This window comes from Prosopis cineraria, unplaced genomic scaffold, assembly GCF_029017545.1.
Source record: "Prosopis cineraria cultivar Desert tree isolate PC_DT_omini unplaced genomic scaffold, ASM2901754v1 PC5, whole genome shotgun sequence".
NCBI lineage: Eukaryota > Viridiplantae > Streptophyta > Magnoliopsida > Fabales > Fabaceae > Prosopis > Prosopis cineraria.
The window spans coordinates 36,025,955-36,047,186 of record NW_026555336.1 but is presented as its reverse complement, the minus strand read 5'-3'; the positions used below and the strand labels follow the sequence as shown (position 1 = coordinate 36,047,186).

At 30.9% G+C, this 21,232-nt stretch overlaps 2 protein-coding genes across 2 annotated transcripts; one reads left to right on the top strand and one right to left on the bottom strand.

Annotated features, from left to right (window-relative positions):
• The first annotated feature begins 8,489 nt into the window (after nucleotides 1–8,489).
• Nucleotides 8,490–11,967, top strand: LOC129312138 (uncharacterized). Its single transcript, XM_054954742.1, has 2 exons — nucleotides 8,490–10,827; nucleotides 11,284–11,967. Exon 1 carries the CDS (start codon nucleotides 8,880–8,882, stop codon nucleotides 10,713–10,715), a length of 1,836 nt encoding a protein of 611 aa, XP_054810717.1. The 5' UTR covers nucleotides 8,490–8,879; the 3' UTR covers nucleotides 10,716–10,827; nucleotides 11,284–11,967.
• An 835-nt stretch (nucleotides 11,968–12,802) lies between these two features.
• On the bottom strand, nucleotides 12,803–16,542 carry LOC129310537 (F-box protein At1g70590). The gene is made up of 4 exons (XM_054952403.1): nucleotides 15,848–16,542; nucleotides 14,488–14,621; nucleotides 14,084–14,266; nucleotides 12,803–13,473 (listed from the first exon to the last, which is right to left on the bottom strand). The coding sequence occupies exons 1-4, from the start codon at nucleotides 16,422–16,424 to the stop codon at nucleotides 13,309–13,311; spliced, it is 1,059 nt and encodes a 352-aa protein (XP_054808378.1). The 5' UTR covers nucleotides 16,425–16,542; the 3' UTR covers nucleotides 12,803–13,308.
• Nucleotides 16,543–21,232: the final 4,690 nt, after the last annotated feature.

The following is a 21,232-nucleotide window of genomic DNA, read 5'->3' as shown; positions in this document are numbered from 1 at the left end:
TTTGAATTAAGTTCATTCTACCTATTTATGTGAATAATATTGATTTACTAAATAATCAAAATCAAATGAATACATGGTAAGATTAAAAAAAAAATTGTATAAAAAGGCTACCAACAAAAAAAACTCGCAGTTAGAGCTTGGAATGAGCAAACTCAATTATATAGGTCTAAGTCTTTAAACCTAATTTTTTTCTTTTTGCCTTTTCTTTGAGATCAAACCTTTATTCAAAAGACTCAGGATCAAGTCCATAAACCTTGTTTTGTAAAAATTAAAATAAAATTAAATATTATAAATTAATTAAAATATTTTGAAATTCAAAATAAAATAAATCAAGATCCTCATAATCTTTAGAAATTAAACACCACATATTTAGAAGTCTAAATTAATTATAACATTTATCAATCTTGATCTAAAGCATGAATCACAGAATCAAAATCAAAAATAAAATAAAACCAATCATGACTATAGCAAGAAGGAGACTTGAATCAAATTTAAACAAGACATTGGATCAAATTTATAATGGCCTAAGATGTCAATAATATTGATTTAGTAAATAATCAAAATCAAATAAATACATGGTACGATCAAAAAATTGTTAAAAAAGGCTACCAACAAAGAGCACTTGCATTACCATCTTATGATGGCATGAATGACAGTAATTTCTCATCTTTGAAGTAAGTCATCAAGTGTTCGATTTAGAACTTTTGATTAAAAGAATGTAAAGACACGTCAGTGCTAACTTGAAAAATTTAATTTCAATTCCTGCTACTTATCATTCTTTATTTTCTATAAGTATTCTTTTATTAAAAGTAATTATGTTTGAGGCATTATCGGGCATTAAATATAAACAATGCCCTCCACTTATCATTCTTTTATTTGATCCGTGTATATTTTTTTTATGGTATATTTTTATCAATCATTTTTTGTTATATTGAAAGTGTTCGAATCCTTAACTTGCATCCATATCCCACCCTATCCTTGCCATCTAAACTAGTCTCATGTAACAATTTTCATCCATCATTTTTGTTAGTTGCAGTCTTTTTTTTAAGGTTTCGCTGGCAATTCACCTTTTTTTCTTTTAATTCGATGAAGATAAATAATATTACTAAACAACAAAAACTACAAAAGGAAAACTAGGACGAACGGTAACTGCGAATGAAAAGATTGCTTGATTAAACGAACTCCGAAAGGAAAAGAAAATGTGAGATTAACAGAAGGTTGGCAATTCAACAAGGACTTAAAATTCTCGCAAAATGGAGACCAAACGAGTTTATTAATGGATTTGATGATTAAGTTAATTTTGCGTGTCTCTAATAAAGTACTGAAACGACTTGACGTTCCGTCGCATCTAATAATCTATGATGTCAATGTTATCCCATTCATCATGAAGAGTTGGCATGATTGCGATGGTTCAAGTTTCATCCCACTGGCAAATCAAGCACGAATTTAATGTTGACTTTGTCACGTAATTAGTTTATATTCTCTACTGTTTGAATTATAATGCATTTTTTCTTCCCTCATCTTGGTTTAAAATATAAAACACTTAATAGGTTTTAAATTTTTTTTCTAGTTCACTCTTGTATTTATTGACTTAGTTCATTATGTAACCTTATTAGTATTTATTACATTTTTTCCACTCTTCATAATAACTAAAATTTTATTAGTCTACAAGAAGATTCACACTTTCTCATGTATAATACTTCATTAAAAAAATACTATCTCTCTTATTTAATTTATTATTGATAGTTGAGAAAAAGAGCAAAAAGAAAAATTTATTATATTTATAATTAAAAATAAAGATATAACTGAATTTTATTGATATTTGAATTATAATTAAAAATATTTTATATTTTAGATTGAAAAGAGTATACATACATAGGATTAAATTAGATTAGCACTTTTTTGAAAAAAAAAAAAACCTTTTGAGGGCATGATGAGCTAGTTAGCCGTCATAAACATAATCATGGGAATGGGAATGGGGATTAGATGTTGTCTCAAAGTCCCAACAAAAGTAGCAGTAAAGTACTAAATCTAAAATTGCCGTTCAAGTGATTTAGTTTGTGCTTTTGTAGCATGCAAACTGGCACTCTGAAACTGGAAAGTTCTAGTTCTCTTGCTGGGGGACCTTGAGGAAGGCTTTTCTGATTGAGAGAATTACGTCGCAAAAGAATTAATTACTTCAAACTTTAAAAATAAATTTTAGAGTAATTAATTTTATTATGTGAACCTGCATATAATTTGTCCTTTCTAATTCTAATATTCTAGAAACATCCTCCCAAACTTTTTGAAAAATTGTCTCTGTTACCTTCACTTTTGACATTAATTTTCTGTGAATATGTATTTTTCTAGGTTTTTTTGTCTGTCAGAAATTTCTTCAAGATAGATCTATTCAAATTCTCTTGAAACAACGTAACTTTTTCTAGAATCATCCTCATATATTGAAACTATCAAGAAATTTTTAGTATTAAAAAAAATTCTTCTAGGTTATGTATTCCCTTTCCATTCATTTGTGCCATTCGCAGCCATCATCTGACGTTAACAATAACGAACCATTTATCGGGAGGCCACGAGTCCCCGCAGCCACGTTTATCGTTAGGTCGCACTGTACGTAGTCAGAAAATAATACATAACTTAAGATTGAATGAGGTTGATTTTATTTATTAAAATATTTTTATTTCTTATAATATCATGTAGAGTAACGCAGAATGTTTAATTCGGATTAATGTGAATTTGCTTATAAAGCACCCATACTTCAAATTATGCCTGATATCAATATTTGCCGACACTTCAATATATATTTATAGAGTATTAAAATATTATTTTTTAAATTTTAAAAAATTTTATTTTTTAATACGTATCCAACACATTTAAATTGTGAATTTATACTTTAAAAGTGATACTTCAAAATTATTTTTAAGAAATTAAATTTTGTTAAATATTACAATATTAATTTTTTAAATATATTTTTTGATTTTCTTTCAATGTCAAAAATTATATTTTCTTTAAAAAATAAGTTTTAGATATAATAAAAATAAAAGTTATATTTTTTTAATTATAAAAATTTAGAAATATAATCTTTTGACATATAAATCCTAATTAAGGGACTATTAACAGAAGTTAGGTTGTAAGTAATTAGTTAGAGTTGGAATAAAAATATAATTAATGATTATATTTTTCTTGATATTACTGTGAAGGATTTAATATATGCTAGTTTGGGTATTTCATAGATTGAAATTATATTTTTAAAATTTTTTATGATTTTTTGTAAATATATGTATACATATTGAAAACATATCTTATTTTATATTTTTAGAAATGAAAGTATTAATATATTATATACGTATCATATTTGACAACGTATCGTTATCAATGCATAATAGGAATTTGGGGGCCTTGACTCTTGGGAGAAGACTTGCTAATGAATAGCCACGAAGTCTTTTTATTTTATTTTTTTATTTTTTATTTTTTAAAATTCATAAACCACATATAGTCGTTTGATGACATGACATTATAAAAATTTAAAAACGAGGGCTTTTAACTTTTAGGTGGGGACAATGGCTGCTTCGGGTTATCCACGTCAAGACTCGAATCCTGAAGTGTTCTAAATAATATGAATAATAATATTTTTTTGCCAGTAATTGACTGTGCATTATGAAATATCCATAAAAATATATGAATATTATAAAATTAATAAATACTGAACAAATGTATTTGCTTATATATTTCATGATAGCACTAAATATTGTTTGATATACATACATAATATATAAATATACATTGGACTTGCATGTGTGTGTGTGTGTTGGGGGGGGGGGGGGACAATTAATTATTATTATTATTTGAATTAAAGCCGATAATATTAGGCAGTAGGGCGATTACACACAAACCGGCCTCTGCCCCAGACAAATGAAAATAAGATAATAGAAAGACAAAGCACACAGAATTACAGTTTTAAATTATACAGACCTGAAGACCAAAATAAAAGTAATCAACATATATAAACAAACTCTATTGAAAGAGGCAGCCTAGAGCCTTCCACATGCTCCAAGCTTGACTTAGTCTATGATTGATGTAACATTTTAAATTTCCAGCTTTGAAAATTTTAAGTATTTAGGAGGGTAGATGAGTCAAAATAAAATATTTATGAATTATTAATGTTTTTTGAATGACTAATATGATTTACATATTGTGGGACAGCCTTGGAAGAGAGATAAGTTAGAATTTGAGTGAATCGAGGCACAAAAGGGGCCCAAATTAGGGTTAATTTGTGCCATGCACTACGGCGAATGGACAAATCTGCATACATCAAATTCACAATTTGGACAAAAAAATAGAAAAAGGTAAGAGAAAAATGTGAAAGGGCAACAATAAACGAACTTGGGATTGTTAGAGCTATCCTCCAACATCATTTTGAAATCTTTTAAAGTTTGATTATTGTTGGGTAAACTTTTTATCTTCTTCCTTCCTCCCATATTTGAATTTTCATAAGTTTTTGGGGGTGTTTGAGGTTTAATTTTGTTTCCTTTGGGTTGTAACTGAACTCATTGCCTTAGTTAAGGTTTTGCGAAGTTAGATCAAGCTTATAACCCTAGTTTTATGGATTGTGTAGTGATTTAGAGTTTTTGGTTAGGGTTTAGACGAATCCTAAGTGAAAATTAAGAGTTTGGAAGCAATGTGGATAAAAAAGTAGTATTATTTAAGTGTTTGGATGTTAAATGGGATTAATAGAGTGTATTGAGAGAGTTGATTATGTTAAAGTAAATTTTTGAATGTAGTAGGTACCTAAAATTATGCTAAAAAAGAGTTAATTGGAGTCAAAATTTATGATTAAATCTTTAATCTTGTATATTAAATATTAGTCGAGGGTAGATATGTTAGTGGATACTTGTAAAGCTCAATTTTGACCACAGTAACCTTTTCGTGACAAAAAAATTGAGGTAATTAAATTATCTAAACTCTCTATTTGCATTTTGAATAGTTGTGCGGCTACTGCGAAAGCTTATATTATTGTTTTGGATAGAACATTATCAATATGAAAAATGTTCGTGATTTAAAAATTTTATGTAAAGTGGAAGGGATAATTATGTTTTGCACTATTATGGTTTTTGAAAGTTTTATGCTAAATCCTATGTTCATATATATGTACTTGCGAAAGTTGTATGATTCGTAGTGAAAATGATTATTTAAGTGTAAATTACAAGTTTATGGCTATATGTGAAATGGTTGAACATATATTTGGCATGATCATTGTAAGAAGGTGAGAGTTCACCTTAGTGTTGTTTGAGGACATTATTTATAAATTCATATGGTACACTAGTACCGTGAAAGCCCCGATACACAGTTCTATATTTATTTGGAAGTCCTAGCACTATTTAGGATAAATTAGGTATACGAGACTCCAAGTTTTCGTGGAAAGGGAGAATCTATGATTCATAGTGGGTGAAAGCATCTTTAGTCGGACTACCTCTCATGACTAGTGAGCTTGAGCCGATCCAATCACATAGATTCAATTATATTGAATTGTCAGGCCACAGATTCAGTTAGAAGAAATAATGAGGATATAAAGTGATGTATTGATCATGCATACTTTTTTTTGCTTAGCCCTTTATATGTGTGTGTATGTAACTTGTTATATATGTTTTAAATGATACTTCACGTACTTATTGACTATTTTTACATATGAGTAGTTTGTTTAAATTATTTGGTTACTGATTCAACTCACCTCATGATTATATTTTACAGGTAAAGGCTTCAATAGGAGCAAAGGGAAGGAAGGCGCTATAGAAAATTGTAGGACTTGAATTTGTATAGTCCTCTCACTCTATCTTTTAGGTTTATAATGATTGTGCCAACTTAAAATCATATGACATTTTGTAGCCACTTGCATGAGAATTTGTGCAAATGTGTGTATCTTAGCTCAAATGTTGTATCCGTGTTAAATTGGTTGTGAGAGATCGAGATATTGGTGCAAGTGATATTTTTGCATTATTTCTATGTTGGATTGGCCAAAATGAAGTTTAATGTGAATGATTGTCACCCTTTGAACTCATTGTAAAATTGAGGTTTTGGAGGCCAATTTGTATTTGGATTGTTTTGGTTGTTGTATTATTGTTCTATCAAGTTATTTGTGGTGCATTTGAGTTGATTTAAATGGTTCTAAGATTATTGACACTAATTTCATGGATTTGGACACCTTTGTTGTTGTTTTGAAAGGTAAGCAAACTAATTTGAGTTCAGGTATCTAACTTTCAAATGATTAAGTGTTTGAATATAAGACTGGTGCCAATAGTTATGTGATTTAAAGAGCTATATATAAACATTTGAATAACTCAAATTGAACGTCGGATGACGAAATGACACACTCTAAAAATTGATCTTAGAGTGCTATCATGATAAATGTTTGTTGTTATAACACAGGAGTGCGTCGCGGGCTCGCAGCTACGACATAAAGAGGGGTCCCTTTGTGCCTCCGTCGTGACGGATGGTACAATTTATGAAATTTGTCAAAATGCTCCACTATTGTTTTTAAGGGTTATAATTGACTTCTTTGCTTCTACTATCTTGTGTAATTTATTTTTAATCATATTTTGAGCTCAAACGACTTTTTAAAAAGTTTTTTGGAATCTCATTTTCTTAAATTATTTTATAAACTCTTGTATTATGATAACTATATTTAAAAAATTTAATTAATTTTAATTATCATAACAATGGCTTGTGTCTTATGTCTTATGTATTTGGTAATATTAAAGAGGACATTATACTTCATCATACAAATGTTGATATTTCAAACTCGCAACAAAGAAAAGTGACACTGACATAAATGCCATGGGATAAAAGCTCAATGAAAAGCTAGTTATATCCTCCCTTTCCATTTAACAATATAAAGCATTTTTTGAAAGTTTGAATGCTAACATTTTTTTAGTATTTTAAGATATAATTAATTTACATCTAAAGTGGCACTAATAAATAAGTTACTTTTTATTTATTTTAAAGTAAAATATCCTATTAAATAAAAATAAATATGCAAAGATGATGTTAGTTAGAAGATAACTATCTACTCCTTCCGTCCTAAATTAAAAGACACTTTTAAGAAAAATTCAACATTCTAAAATATAATATACTTTGAATCGAGAGGAGTACTTTGTTTGTGTGGTTTGTTTGAAAATGTTTTATATTTTTAAACTGAATATTTACTGTGATGCTTGTATTTATTATATTTCCATATATACCCCATGTTTTTTAAAAGAAAAGGAGATTGTTAAATTTGAACCTAACTTTTTAAAATTGACCTAACAAACAACCATTGTCTCTCTTACGTTAAGTTTGGGTACTTACCAGTAAATTAAATTAAATTGTCCATATTTGATGATATTTTTTTAATTATTTTAATTTTTTTTGCTTTAATAAATATTACGTTAAATCTATGTACATTCATTGTAAATTTTTCTTGGTCAACAACATTTCAAAGTTATTATCTGGGCTCCTTTTTTTTTTTTTTCCTCACATTCATCCGTACGTACATATGTACATGTATGCGCGCGCGCACAACATAACAACTTTTTGTTATTTATTATTTCTTGCAAGTTTAACTTTGTGTAAGGAGTATATTTCTTCAAAAGCATAAAATTATAAATCAAAAAATTGGATTAGGATATATAAAATTAAAGAAAATTAATTTGTTTATAAACAAATAGTGAGGCTTATTTTAAATTGCAATGCATAAAAAATGTGTTTAGTGACATTTCAGTTATGTTTATTACTATTTTATACCAAGACCTGCTGTTTTCTAATGACACTTCAGTTATGATATTCTTTGGATACACATTAAAGTTAGTTTTGTAAACAAATAGGAATTTGAATATTTTCCTAGTCAATCTTTTAAAAACAATTAGATAATGGCAACTTGAATATGCTTCATGAATAATTTTAAAATAAAATAATTCATAAATGTATCGATCTCTTTTTTGAACCAAAACCAAGTATGCAAAGCCAAAAATAGAAGGCAATCTCTCTCAAGATATTAAGGGCAAAGGGCATACCCTCCTAACTAAGTTGCCAATACTCTATCCAAACCAAATTATTTGCTGCACACACATATATAAAAGTTGAGATTTAAGTCTCTAATAACTTTCATGAGCATAACATAGAAAAACAATAATAAATGTTATTTTATTTCTATACAAGTAAACAACTCATAATTTATGTAGGTGGCAATTTTTTTTCAAAAAAAAAATAGTAGATAGAAAGAAATGCATACAAGTCAACTCAATAATTAAAAAAATTAAAAAATTGGCAAAATCTCAGAATTTCAAAGAATTACCTTATAAATAAATAGATGAATGTTAATAACATTTTACTTTAATGATTAGCTTAATTCAGTGAAATAAGAGAAAAATGGAAGCTTTTAGAAGAGTTATTGTGTTGAGTCTTCTTTGTTGGTGTTGGCCAACAAGAGGCCCTGAGGCTTGAGAGCACGCTCCTTCCTAGCAAATAGTAATACAATGCCAAGTAAGTTACGTAGCAGTCAAACTGACGCTTCTTCCGCCGTTACCACTCCCACGCGCTCCGGCTTCTTCTTCACTCAAACTACATTCCCAAATCCCAAGCACACATGTCGATGTTGTTATGTCTGCTCGCGACAAAAAAACATGCGAACCAGAGGAACAAAGGATTAGTGTTTTCGACTTGAACCAGAAATAACACCACCCCGTTTCCAGACTCTCATGAAAAACCGCCCTGATAGTTTGATATACACAACAACCTCCATAGAGATTACAGAAATTTCGCACCTTCCTTGCCCTTTCTCTCCCTCTTCCAAGATCACGACCAGTAAACGATTGAGTTGACTCGGCGGCTGACTCATTGACTCCGCGGCGGATATGGCATCGGAGAACCAGCGAATTGAAGACGAGCTCTCCTACCCGATTCTACTGGCGGAGCGAATCCGCAAGTCCGTCGACGAGGCTGAATCCTTCAAATTTGAGTGTTCCGAAGTGTGGAAGCAAGTGGATCGCCTTCTTCAAATGCTTCGAACCCTGGTTCGCTTCGCCAGCACTACCCCTTCACTCTACGAGGTACCAATTCGGCGCGTGGCTGCTGAGTGTTCGAAAAACCTCGAACGCGCCGTTACCCTAGTCCGAAAATGCAAGCGACAGAGCTTTCTACGAAGGGTTGTTAATATTGTTAGCACCGCCGATTTCCGCAAAGTTCTGAACTATCTAGAAGCTTCTGTGGGCGACATGAAATGGCTTCTCAGTATCTTCGACACCGACGGCACCGGTGGCGGCGGGATTGAGCTGTCTCTTCCTCCAATTGCCAGCAACGACCCGATTCTCTCGTGGGTTTGGTCTTTCATCGCTTCTATTCAAATGGGTCAGTTGAATGATCGAATTGAAGCTGCGAATGAACTAGCTGCTGTTGCACAAGACAATGATAGGAACAAGAAAATTATTGTTGAAGAAGGTGGGATTCCTCCATTGTTGAAGCTTTTTAAGGAAAGTGCACTTCCAAGTGCTCAAATTGCAGCTGCTAGTGCGTTATGTATCTTGGCAAACGATGTCGACGGAGTTAGGACGATTGTGAACGGGCTAGGAGTTCCAATTGTCGTGCAGGTTCTGGGAGATTCACCGATGAGGGTTCAGATTCGAGCAGCGAATTTGGTGGCTAGAATGGCAGAACATGACCCTCTTGCCCAGGAGGATTTTGCCAGGGAGAATGCTATTAGGCCGCTTGTGACACTGTTGTCTTTCGATACTTTTGATGATGACCATGCCGGTCAATTGGGTAAGCAGAGTATGCATACTATTATGCAAATTAACAGGGAATTAGAGAAAAAGCTATTGGTTACCTCAAGTAATCGCCAGTTTACGAGTTCATATTCGAATTCATATTCACATATGGAAGGAAGTAGCCGGGTGGGGAATCACAGGAAGGAGAGGGAGAATGAGGAGCCTGAGGTGAAGCTTAAGTTGAAGATTAGCTGTGCCGAGGCTTTATGGATGCTGGCCAAAGGAAGTGTGTCAAATAGCAGGAAAATAACTGAGACAAAAGGGATGCTTTGTTTGGCTAGGTTGGTTGAGAAGGAGCAAGGAGAGCTTCAGTACAATTGCTTGATGACAATAATGGAGATTACTGCTGCGGCTGAATCCAACGCTGATCTTCGCCGGGCAGCATTTAAGACTAATTCACCCGCTGCTAAAGCTGTGGTGGAACAGCTCTTAAGGGTGATTAAGGAGATTGACAGCCCACTGCTGCAAATTCCAGCCATAAAGTCAATTGGTTCATTAGCTAGGACATTTCCTGCAAGAGAGACTCGGGTGATTGGCCCTCTAGTAACGCAAATAAGTCATAAAGTGTCTGATGTAGCAACTGAAGCAGTCATTGCACTTTGCAAGTTTGCTTCTCCAGAGAATTTCCTATGTGTGGAGCACTCCAAGGCAATAATTGAGTTCAATGGCGTCCCTTCTCTTATGAGATTCCTGCGGCGTAATGAAGACACTCAATTGCATGGACTAATTCTTCTCTGCTACCTTGCACTGCATGCTGGCAACAGTGAATCCTTGGAACAAGAAAGGGTATTGACAACTTTAGAGGGTGTTGATCGAACAGTTATTTCTCAGCATCCAGCGATAAAAGAATTAGTATCAAAGGCATTAGTTCACCTCAATCTGTACCATGCTGGAACCCATTCTCAAAGGATGTCATATTATCCTTGATTACTTGTTCAGTTAGTTGGCCGGCTCTGTTTTCATAGGTTCATCAGTATACCAATGAGTTAGTTGCATACTATGAATCACTGATACTGGAAAAGAAGTCATATTCTGTCAGGTATGGATGCTTCCATGCATTAGACGCTCGAAACATATGTGAGATGACAGTTCAAATTGCTCTTGAACACTACTTATTTCGTTGTATCATGTTCTGTGTATATATAAATTTATTCTGTATCAGTCTTTGGCTTATTAGGTTACATCCGGCTTACCCTTTGTGGACAAAGGGGGTCTAGAGGAACAAACGGTACTTCCGTAAGAATATACATTAGTTTTTCTGCTTAGGCTGTCATATCTTTTTTCCCATGAAGTTGGGGAATGTGATGAAGGTCAGAGGTTAATTTATTTTGGATAATCAACTCTTGTAACCATTTGGATTTCTTTGTATACCTATTTTGTTAATTAAATTGATTATTTATCATCCCTTTTGATGCTGTATTGTCTTGTAGTGGAGTAGGATTCTCTGAGATTTTGATTCATCCATTGAATGTTCAACTGATACCTCTTTGCCCAGGACTCGCGCCTTGATCAATCGTCGACGCTAATATTCTGCGAACTCAAATATGCTTTGCTCAGATAGGAACGTCCTTTTTGCAATAACTTATAAGACCATTGAAAGTGTCAATCCAGATATGCTTCATATGTGGTGGCATGCTTTTATGCAGAAGAAACTCAACATAGGTAAGGCTAGAAGTAATATTTAGCTGGCAGATTAGACATGGAAATCCCGTGGGTTTATGATGGTTCTGAAAATCTTTAATTTAATGTTGGAATATATCCTCCCCATGTTCTCAAACAAGTCATGTAGCTTTTTACGGATTTGAGAAATTCTCAATATCTGGTTGCCCTCAAGTTCTGAAAGCATCAAGCCAAGCCTGTGATCCTGGGAATTGTTGAAACTTTGTTCCAAAAAGAATGGACTGAGTATCAAGACGCAATATTGAGCCGAGGGCATGATTTGTCTTTGTGGATACTCTTTAACTTGTATTCACGTGATCGGTAGTTCATTCTGGTTGGTTTCTTTCTTTTTTTTTTTTAGTGGAAAACTGAACAACTTGCATTCACAAACTAAAGCAGACAGGCAGAAAACAAGACATGATACAATATCTTTCGTTATTTACCACCTCCAAATGGTAAGGTGGGTGATTGACAAAGATACAAAATTCATCTTCAAGATCATAAGCTAGTCTAGCTGCTAACCTATGTGCATAATAAATAGCGGGTCTTTGTACAAAAATTCTGGTTTCTGGTTTCGTGTTGACTGTGATTATCTAAAAAGCTACCAACTGAACGAGCCTGTTCGCTTTACTAAGAGGAGTCGACTATGTTATGATCCTCGGCTGGGTTAGAAGATGCTTAATAAATTTATACATTTAATTTAAAATCCGGAAAAAAAAAAATCTAAGGAGTAATAATTGAATTAGAATGTGATGATCCATTTTGATTACCAACGTGGGGACGCTTGTTTACTTCCTTTTGTTAGTGAAGCGATCACATTATCTGGAAAGTGAATACATTCGGATGATCTGAGAGAGACGAGATTGTAGAAATTCTTCTGCTTCCGCGTGATGTCCTGGCCCTGGGTACGAGGTTGGCTTTCACATTCTGTCAAATTCACACACCTGTGGTCAGGCGAGCAAGACAGAACTCGTGATCTATGGCTCCTCGAGGCTTCAATTTCTCGGCAAAAAACGGTGGGCTTTAATGTATTGCAACTATTTGAACACCATTTTCAAAAGGCGATTAGAATGAAGAAACATTCTTATACGTTACAAAGTAATTCAAGATTCATAGAACAAAATGCCAACGAGTTCCATATTGATTTATTTAGTGCAGTAATGAAGGTTTAATTTAATTTATATTACATTTTAAACCCTTATTCTAGTAGATACAAAATTTAAAATTCAAAATGAAAACAATCATATAACAATCATATTTTTTTAATAAAATAATTTACGGACACAGTAAATTAAATTGGCATCGTTTTATTTACCACACCTTTTTTTAAAAGGGAGAGCAGTGAGAGGAAGGTGTTGTGGGGAAAAGTCTAGGAGAATCAGCATATATTAAAATCAGATGATCCAAAAGTTTACACATACCAGCATCCTTGCCCTTTGTTTTTATCACTACAATATTGGTTAGAAATGCCATCCCAGACACGAAAGCTTGACCTTCTCAGAAAGTCATTTTCTTCAAAATTCCATATACGGGTGCAATACTCCAAAAGGAACATGACTACCAAATTTGGCGCCATTCTGGACTTCTAGGGACCCCAAAACCGGCCTTGTATAATGTTAATATCTATTGCATGCTTTCTAGAAGTCTAAGAGTTACAAGCACAAACTAGGTTATTTTACAAAGGAAGATCACTATTTTCAAAATTTCTAGCAATGGGACTTGTCAGTTCCCTTTTTTTTTTTTGCCATTCTCTGGCTTGCTTTGTCGATTTTGTTGTCAAGTTGCTGAAAGTTGAAACATCAGCAGCCAAGGCAATGGGATTATGGGACTCTTCTTTGCCACGCATGCAAGACATGACAAATCAACATGAAGGCAAAGCATGCCACCTGTCAGCAAGAAACATGGCATGATCCCGTGAAGGTGCTGAAAGCCGCTGCAGAACTACATTCTTGACACGAGCGGCAGCTCTTTCACCAGCACGTGTGGCAAGTTCTAAGTATACCACAGCTTTCATCAAGTCGCCCTCCTGTTCAGATACAAATATACAATATTAGAAACATGTATTATCTGGAGGGAAAAAAATGTATAAACATAAGACAAAACCCAAAATCTCGTCTCCCTCCAATCACCGTTATTACCATATGCCCTGAGAACACAGCCATTGCTGACAACTATTCTAATCTTACGCACAGATGTCATGCAAAAACAAATAAAACAACCCTAAATTAAGGCAACTGATCGGTAAATTGGAACCCCCACTGCAAGCATCAATGGATAAAGGCCTGTTTGTAATAGAATCTAAAACAGAAGATGAATATACAGAGATCATGTAAATCTAATTGTCCAATACTAAATATCTATAGTCATGTAAGTCTGAGTTGAACTATGATTGATGTGAAGAGAGTCATATATTACACCCAGGGCGAAAAATCATGGTTTAACTACTAACATGCTTTAAAACTAAAGGAGGATTGTGAGATCATAAGTTCAAAAGCCAAAATCATGAAGTATAGTTTAATATAGGTAACGAACATTCACACAGGAGTTGTGCGCGCGCGCGCATGCGCATATATATATATATATATATATATTTAAAACATGCATTCAAAATAAGAAGGCATAGATCAATTTCTTACAGAAAAGAGAGAAAGTCCATGCTCGAATTGTGCTTTACTGTGACCATGATCTGCAGCACGCTTCATCCATTTTCTTGCAAGCTGACGATTATGTGTCAGACCTTCCCCAGAGGAGTAGCATAAGGAGATATTGTACATTGCACGCACATACCCTCCTTCTGCAGCTTTCAAATACCATTTAGCCTGTTCCGCAGAAAACTTGTTAGCAGCAAAGAACAGAATACATCATGCTAGTAAAGGAGCATAATGCACAATATCATAAGCTTTTTTCATTAGAAAGCTTCACAAAGGTTTAATACTGCCATCAACTCATAGCTTAATAAACAATATAAAGAAGCAATACAAGTATAAAGTGCAAATATTAAGGCATGCTTTATAATGATGTCAAACAAATTAACACTTACAGCTTCTTTTATGTTGCAATTGACCTTGTGACCTCGATGAAGGCAAAGTGCTAGTTGGTATTGGGCACGGGCATTCCCACCAATTGAAGCTTTGTATAACCATCTTAATGCTTCCTTACTATTTGGAGGTTCAGCTGCAGAGCAAATGCATACCTTCATTAGGCAATTTTTGTTCTCATAAAATTTTTGCCATCAATGCATGATATATATACATATAGACAATTTTTTTTTTTAGGGTAAAATATATCTCAAACACTCTTTTTTTGAAGCAATGCAAATGCAAATAAGAAAAAGAACCTACTTAAATTAGGTTTCATTTTCTCGTCACTGTCAAGCAAGGAAAAAGCTTTCTTGAAGGAATGCAAGAATTCATTTTTTGGGATGCAGAGTTCATATACATGTTGGGTAATTATTATAGCAACGATCAATTGCAACAAATCTGAGTGAAAGTTGAGAACAGATAAGTGTCATTGATATGCACCACATGACTGAATTATGAAGCAAAAAAACCATTAAACATCATGCACCCTCAAAAACTGCCCAAGTTCATAACCTAAAAAAGAAGGCTACCCAAATTCAAGTTAGACCAAAAGAAACAAGCTTACTTGCATGACTATCTTGAACCAAGTGAAGTTTTATCTTGGAAAGGAATGCTTTGAACACCTAATAAGGCAAAGCAGAAATACAGATAATACCAAAACCTCAGTTATTTATAAAAGACCCAGTCCTCGAAACTTGCAGTCTCGCATGACATCTGACAAGTGAAATTTCCCCTTCAGTGCCCATAGGTGCCATAATATTGCACTCAGCCTGAAGGCCTAAATTGTTTCACCGCCATAAGCTTCTGTTGCAACCAGAACTACGTACGTTATCTTCCACTGTCTGTTTAACGTTTTTTTATGTTTATTGATTTTGGTTTTATCCTCGGTGCAACCAAAACATCTTAAGACAACATTTGTACATGAAGATTTCAAGAGCATGGATATCATATATTACATAATACGCAATCAGAATCGCTATTAGTATATGTAAATGGAGCACTCAGTAGAAGTGAAAACGAGCTATTGTAAGACGAAGGCCGCACAACATAGGTCAATGCATTGCATTTTCCACCTTCCAATTTCATTGCTTCTATGCACACTCTAAATACACAAGTCCATATTATCAGAATTTATAAATATGCAATATGTAGGTTTGGAAAAAGAATTACGCAAAAGTGTTCTCAGAATTTTGTTTTTGTTTATTTTTTGTTTTTTGTTTTGGGTGGATTTTAAGACCAAAGATTGAAGCTTCGACTGATATTTTAGATTAAATTAAAATAAAAATGATAACTATAAATTTAAATTCTGGAAATAAATACCCTGCAAATAAGAAATCCCCAAATTGCACTGCCCAGCTGGGTCTCCGAGTTCGGCAGCGCTCTGATACAAAACAACCGCCTTCTCTTTCTCGCCCATCTCCCAGTAAATCAGACCCGCATCAACCATAGCCAGAGCGGAGCCACGAGCCGCAGCTTTTAGGAAAGAATCAAGCGCCTTGTCTATATTCGGACGAACACGTAGCTTTCCATGCTTGAATCGCTTTCCCCAACTCAAAAGAAGCATCGCCTCCCTCAACGGCTTAAGCGCCTCCGACCACGACCGACAAACTAAAGAAGCCGCTTGAAGGTTCGGGAGGGTAAAGGAAGCTGCGATTTTCGCAAGAACGTCGTACGGAAGGGCAGAGAAATCGGCATCATGTGATGAAGATTCTGAAGGTGTGGACTCCAACGATGCCCTTGAGCAGAGTCGAATCGAGCGGCCTGGGTAAGCCGATGGTTTGGAAGGGGTTTTCGAGGTAGAATTTTTCGTGGAAACATCAGAATTGCTTATCATAGGGAATGGAAGAGATGAAAACCGAGAGGCCCCAGAGCAAGAAGGCCATGTTCTGTGCTTCATTTTCGTTTCTTGGTCTCGCAGAGCTTCGACAGAAGAAGCCACTGATTCGTGAACGGAGCTACTATCTAACAGATTTGGTGAATGGTGACGGACGAAACGACATCGGTGGTTGCTTTCAGCCCCTGCATTCACAGGCAGTCTATTTTCATTAGTTTTTTATTTTTATTTTATTTGCTTGCATTGCAACAGTGAATATATATATTTTTATTTTTAAAAAAAATAATAATAAAGTGATACTGTAACCCTCCATTTAAAATATAAAATATTTGTAATTGAATTCACTCTTAATAAAATAATTATTTATTTTTTAATTATTTTTTTATATTTATTTATATTAAACACCATACAATAATATAAAATTATTTATCAATATGAATATTTTTTAAAAAAAGTGATAATTATATTTTAAAAGATTTAAAAATATTTTTACATTTTTAGACATATAATTTTTTAAAAAGTATTTTATATTTTTAAATAGAGAGAGTATATAAATAGTAATTAAATTTTTTAAAATTTTTAAAGTTTTTGGTTACTTTCTAACACTAACAATTTTATATTAAATAATTAAAATGGTCCTTATTTAGAATAAAAATAATGAGTTTGGCTAACTTTTATCAAAATAATTATAATTTTTATTCATTAAATTACAAAAATTAAATAAAACATAATAACTTTTTACATAAAATTTTTTATATTGATAAATAAATTTTGAAAATAATCAGTTTTAATTATAATTTTTATTTATGAAAATTTTAATTATGTAAATTATAAAAATTGATTAAAAAATATAATTTTTTACATAAATTCTTTATATTATTAAAGTTTAAATTCTGAAAATAAATCAATATCAATTTTAATCATATAAATTAACAAATTAAATAAAAAATTATAACTTTTCACATAAATTTTTTTTTATTATTAAAATTTTAATTTAAAAAATAACTAGTTACAATTTTTATTGAAGCAATCACAACTTTTATTTTTTAAAATTACAAGAATTAAACAGTAAATCAAAAGTTTTTATCAAAGCTTGCTATTTCTTTTATTTTAAACAAGGTGCAATTTAGTTATTTAATATAAGATTATTAATGTCAAAAAAAGTACTTAGAAACTTAAAAGAATTACAACATTTTTAAAAACCTGATTTTTATTAATATATTTTTGTAAAAATTTATTATCATTTTCTCATGAGAGAGATTCGTCCCTTTATTTTCTCTTCTTTTCACTCCTTTGTTAATTCTCACCATTCATTAAATTTATAATTAAAATAAATTTATTAAATAAAATTAAATTAACGGCAGGAATAGAAAAGAAGAGAGAAAATAAAGATAGTAACCCCTGTCCCCATTTTTACTTCCATCTTTCTCAATTCTTATAAAAAAAGTTATAATTTCTATTTTAAAGTGTTGTTGATGGTGACATGCCGTCTTGGCATCAACGAAGACATGCCATCGTTTTCAATTGCCAATATTGAAGTTTGATTAGATTTTTTTTCATGATTTTGGTCTAATTTAGTATCAGGTCAATTTTTTAAAAGTTTAGTATTTGGCCCGAAAAATTCAATTAAAATTGAGACAGTCAATTTTTTTTAGAATAAAAACTTATATATTTAATGTATTTGTTTTAATTAAAACAAGACAGGTAGTTATTTTATAGATTATTTATTCTATAATAAATTAAAATATACTAAAATTAAATTATCTTAATTTAATTTTTTTAACTAAAATATAAGTCAACTTTATTAATTATAGAAAAAATATTACATCACACGCACCAATAGTCAGAGCCAAGAATAAAAAATAAAACACTCGAAACCTAAGCAACAATACTAGCACATAAAAACTTAAACCAGAAAATAACAAGAGCAAAAGCAAATAAACAAAGCATAACTGTCAAATCTAAGTAAACAAGTCTTGCCTGTCAAAAATCCCTTAAAGAAAGTTAAAGGTGCTATGATAAAATTAAATTTTACTTCAAAAAATAAATGTTAATATAGATATAAAATATCAATATATTAATAACAACATATCGTATGAAAATGGTTGAATTGTAAATTTTACATGCAAGGGTGCATTTGCCCCTCACATGTGCCATTGAGCCCATTCATAAAAAAAAATATTAGATGGAGAAAATATATAAAAAAAAAGTAATACTGAAAAAACATAATGAAATTTTATGTTTATCAACATGTGTTATATTTTGTGATGTCTAATTTTTTTAAAAATTTTTTATAATGTTGTCATGGAATATAATTTTGCTAATAAATATTTTATAAATTAAGACAGATGAGAGTATTGACAACAGAGAAAACAAGCGAGAGAGACATGAATTATCAATTTTTTTGGTAAAATAAATTATCAAATTTTTAATTGTATTCTCATTTAGAAATAATAAAAAACTATAGTATTTATTTTGTGATATTTTTTAAACTTAAAGTGAGCATATTTGAAAAATAACTAAATAACGCTAAACAACGTTTGCAGCGTCATTAAAATATGTGAGATGTTGTCAATTATCACATCAAACTAAGGGTTTGTTTGGTTTAGTTCTCATTTTTATTTTAAAAAACTATTTTATAATATATTTTTTAAAATTATTTTTAAAACAAAAATAAAATAAAAATTCATTTATTTATGTAATTTAAAAATTTAAAAATAAATTAATAATGATAGATTATAGATAGTTATTGATGGTTATTAATAATAAAATTTAGTCAAAGTAACTACAATTTTTAATAATTAAATATATTTTATTTTTAAAACAAGAAAAAAAAATAAAAAAACTTAAAGTTGTTTCTTTTTTTTATTTTTAAAAAAATTGAAAATAATTTTAAAAATAATTAAAATAAAAAACTTATCCAAACAAATTTTTAAATTTTTATTTTTAAAAATAAAAAAATAAACATACTTACATACCATAAAATACTCCCTCCGTTTAAAAATGTAAAGTATTTTTTAAAAATTTAAATGTTTAAAAATGTAAAATATTTTTAATTTTTTAAATATAATCATTACTTTTTTTAAGTGTTTTCATTGATAATAATTTTATATTTATTATAACGTATTTAAGAAGGATAAATATAAAAAATATATAATTATTTTAATAAAAAATAAAATTTAATTAAAAATATTTTTTTATATTTTTAAATATACTGAGTATGTGTCACCATATAATATCTTACACCATGATGTCATATCACGCATCATGACAGACAATTAAAACACGAGTCAACATGATGCGATAGCGTGCCAAACACTCGCATGTGTGCGTCTCTAATTTTAATAATCAATACTATAACTCAAAATTTTATTGGCCGTTAAATTATGTTAAATAAACACATTACATTATCCTCAGGGTGTTTTGTCCCTCTGGTCGCCCTCACATAATAATGTAAGAACAAAGAGAGACATGAATATTTTTATATATTTGGTAAACCAATGCACGGCATGTGTATGTAGGTGGGTAGGTGTATTTATGGGAATAAAATATGATGAAGCTTGGCAAGTTGGTGGTAATAAATAATAAATAAATGGTGAGACATGGTGGAGGTGGATTAAGGAATCTTTCAAGTAATCTAATCCACTGTAAATCACACCAAGCCAAGCAAAATCTGCCGTCTTAATTATATCAATATGTACGGGTTTGGCGGCTATTTCAATTAATCAGAGGCTCAAACCCCAGGAAAAATCATTATTCAATTTCCTCTCCATTATTAAGTAGGTGAAACCCCACCCTTCTAGTCCCAATCTGTTATTAGTCTCGATTTGAATATGTTATTTTCAATTCTATTTATGAGATAAATAGAAAAAAATTAATCATATTTATAAATTATACTCCCTCCATTTAAATTATAAGATATTTTAAATAAAATTTTACATATTAATAAAATTTATTAAATATACTTTATAATTTTTTTAAGACAAAAATATGAACTTTTAAAAATACCCTTTATTTAATATTCAATTGATAAAAAATTATTGAAGAGAGAGAACATATGAAAAGGATAATATTAAAAAAATATTATTAATAAAACTTTATTTTTATTAAAGTATCTTATATTTCGAGACGTTAAATTTTTTTAAAAGTGTCTTATAATTTGAGACAGATAGAATATTATTTATTTTTTATTACAATTTTTTCTTTCACTTTTCATTAAATATTAATAAAAAAAATATGTTATTAAAGTATATATATGTTTAATAAGAATAAAGTTAAAAACTTATTTAATCTTTAATAAAGTTTAATATTTTTTATTTTAATTAAACATATTAAAAGAAACTTGTAAATAGAATTAAAGGAGTAGCATTTTAAAAAAAGGATTTTTTTTTAAAGTGATCCTTAAATACTATTGTTTTTCACGAAAAATACTTCGACTTTTGTATGATAAAAAAAAAAGCACTTTGACAAACTCGAATGCAATATAATAACCAAACATATTTTGCGTTGAATCAATTTTAAATGCTCGCGTTGTTTGTGTGTGTGTGTGTGTGTGTGTGTGTTGTTTTACATAGAGTTTGCCTGAACTCGAAGTAAGTAAATTATCGTATATTCATAACTTATAAAGCTTTTATACCACACTTGCAAGATTTGAATTTTTTATTTTTAGCTTTAATTAATTAATTAATTAATTTTAAGTCTTGTGATTTAAAAATTGTAATTAGAAATATATATTTTATAATAATAAAAAATTATAAATATTAATTACATATGTAAATTAATTATATTTTACTATATACTCTCCAGTCTCTCCGGTTCTTGTTATGGGGAACCTTTTAGTCATTGATGATATAACGCATTTGATGGGATAT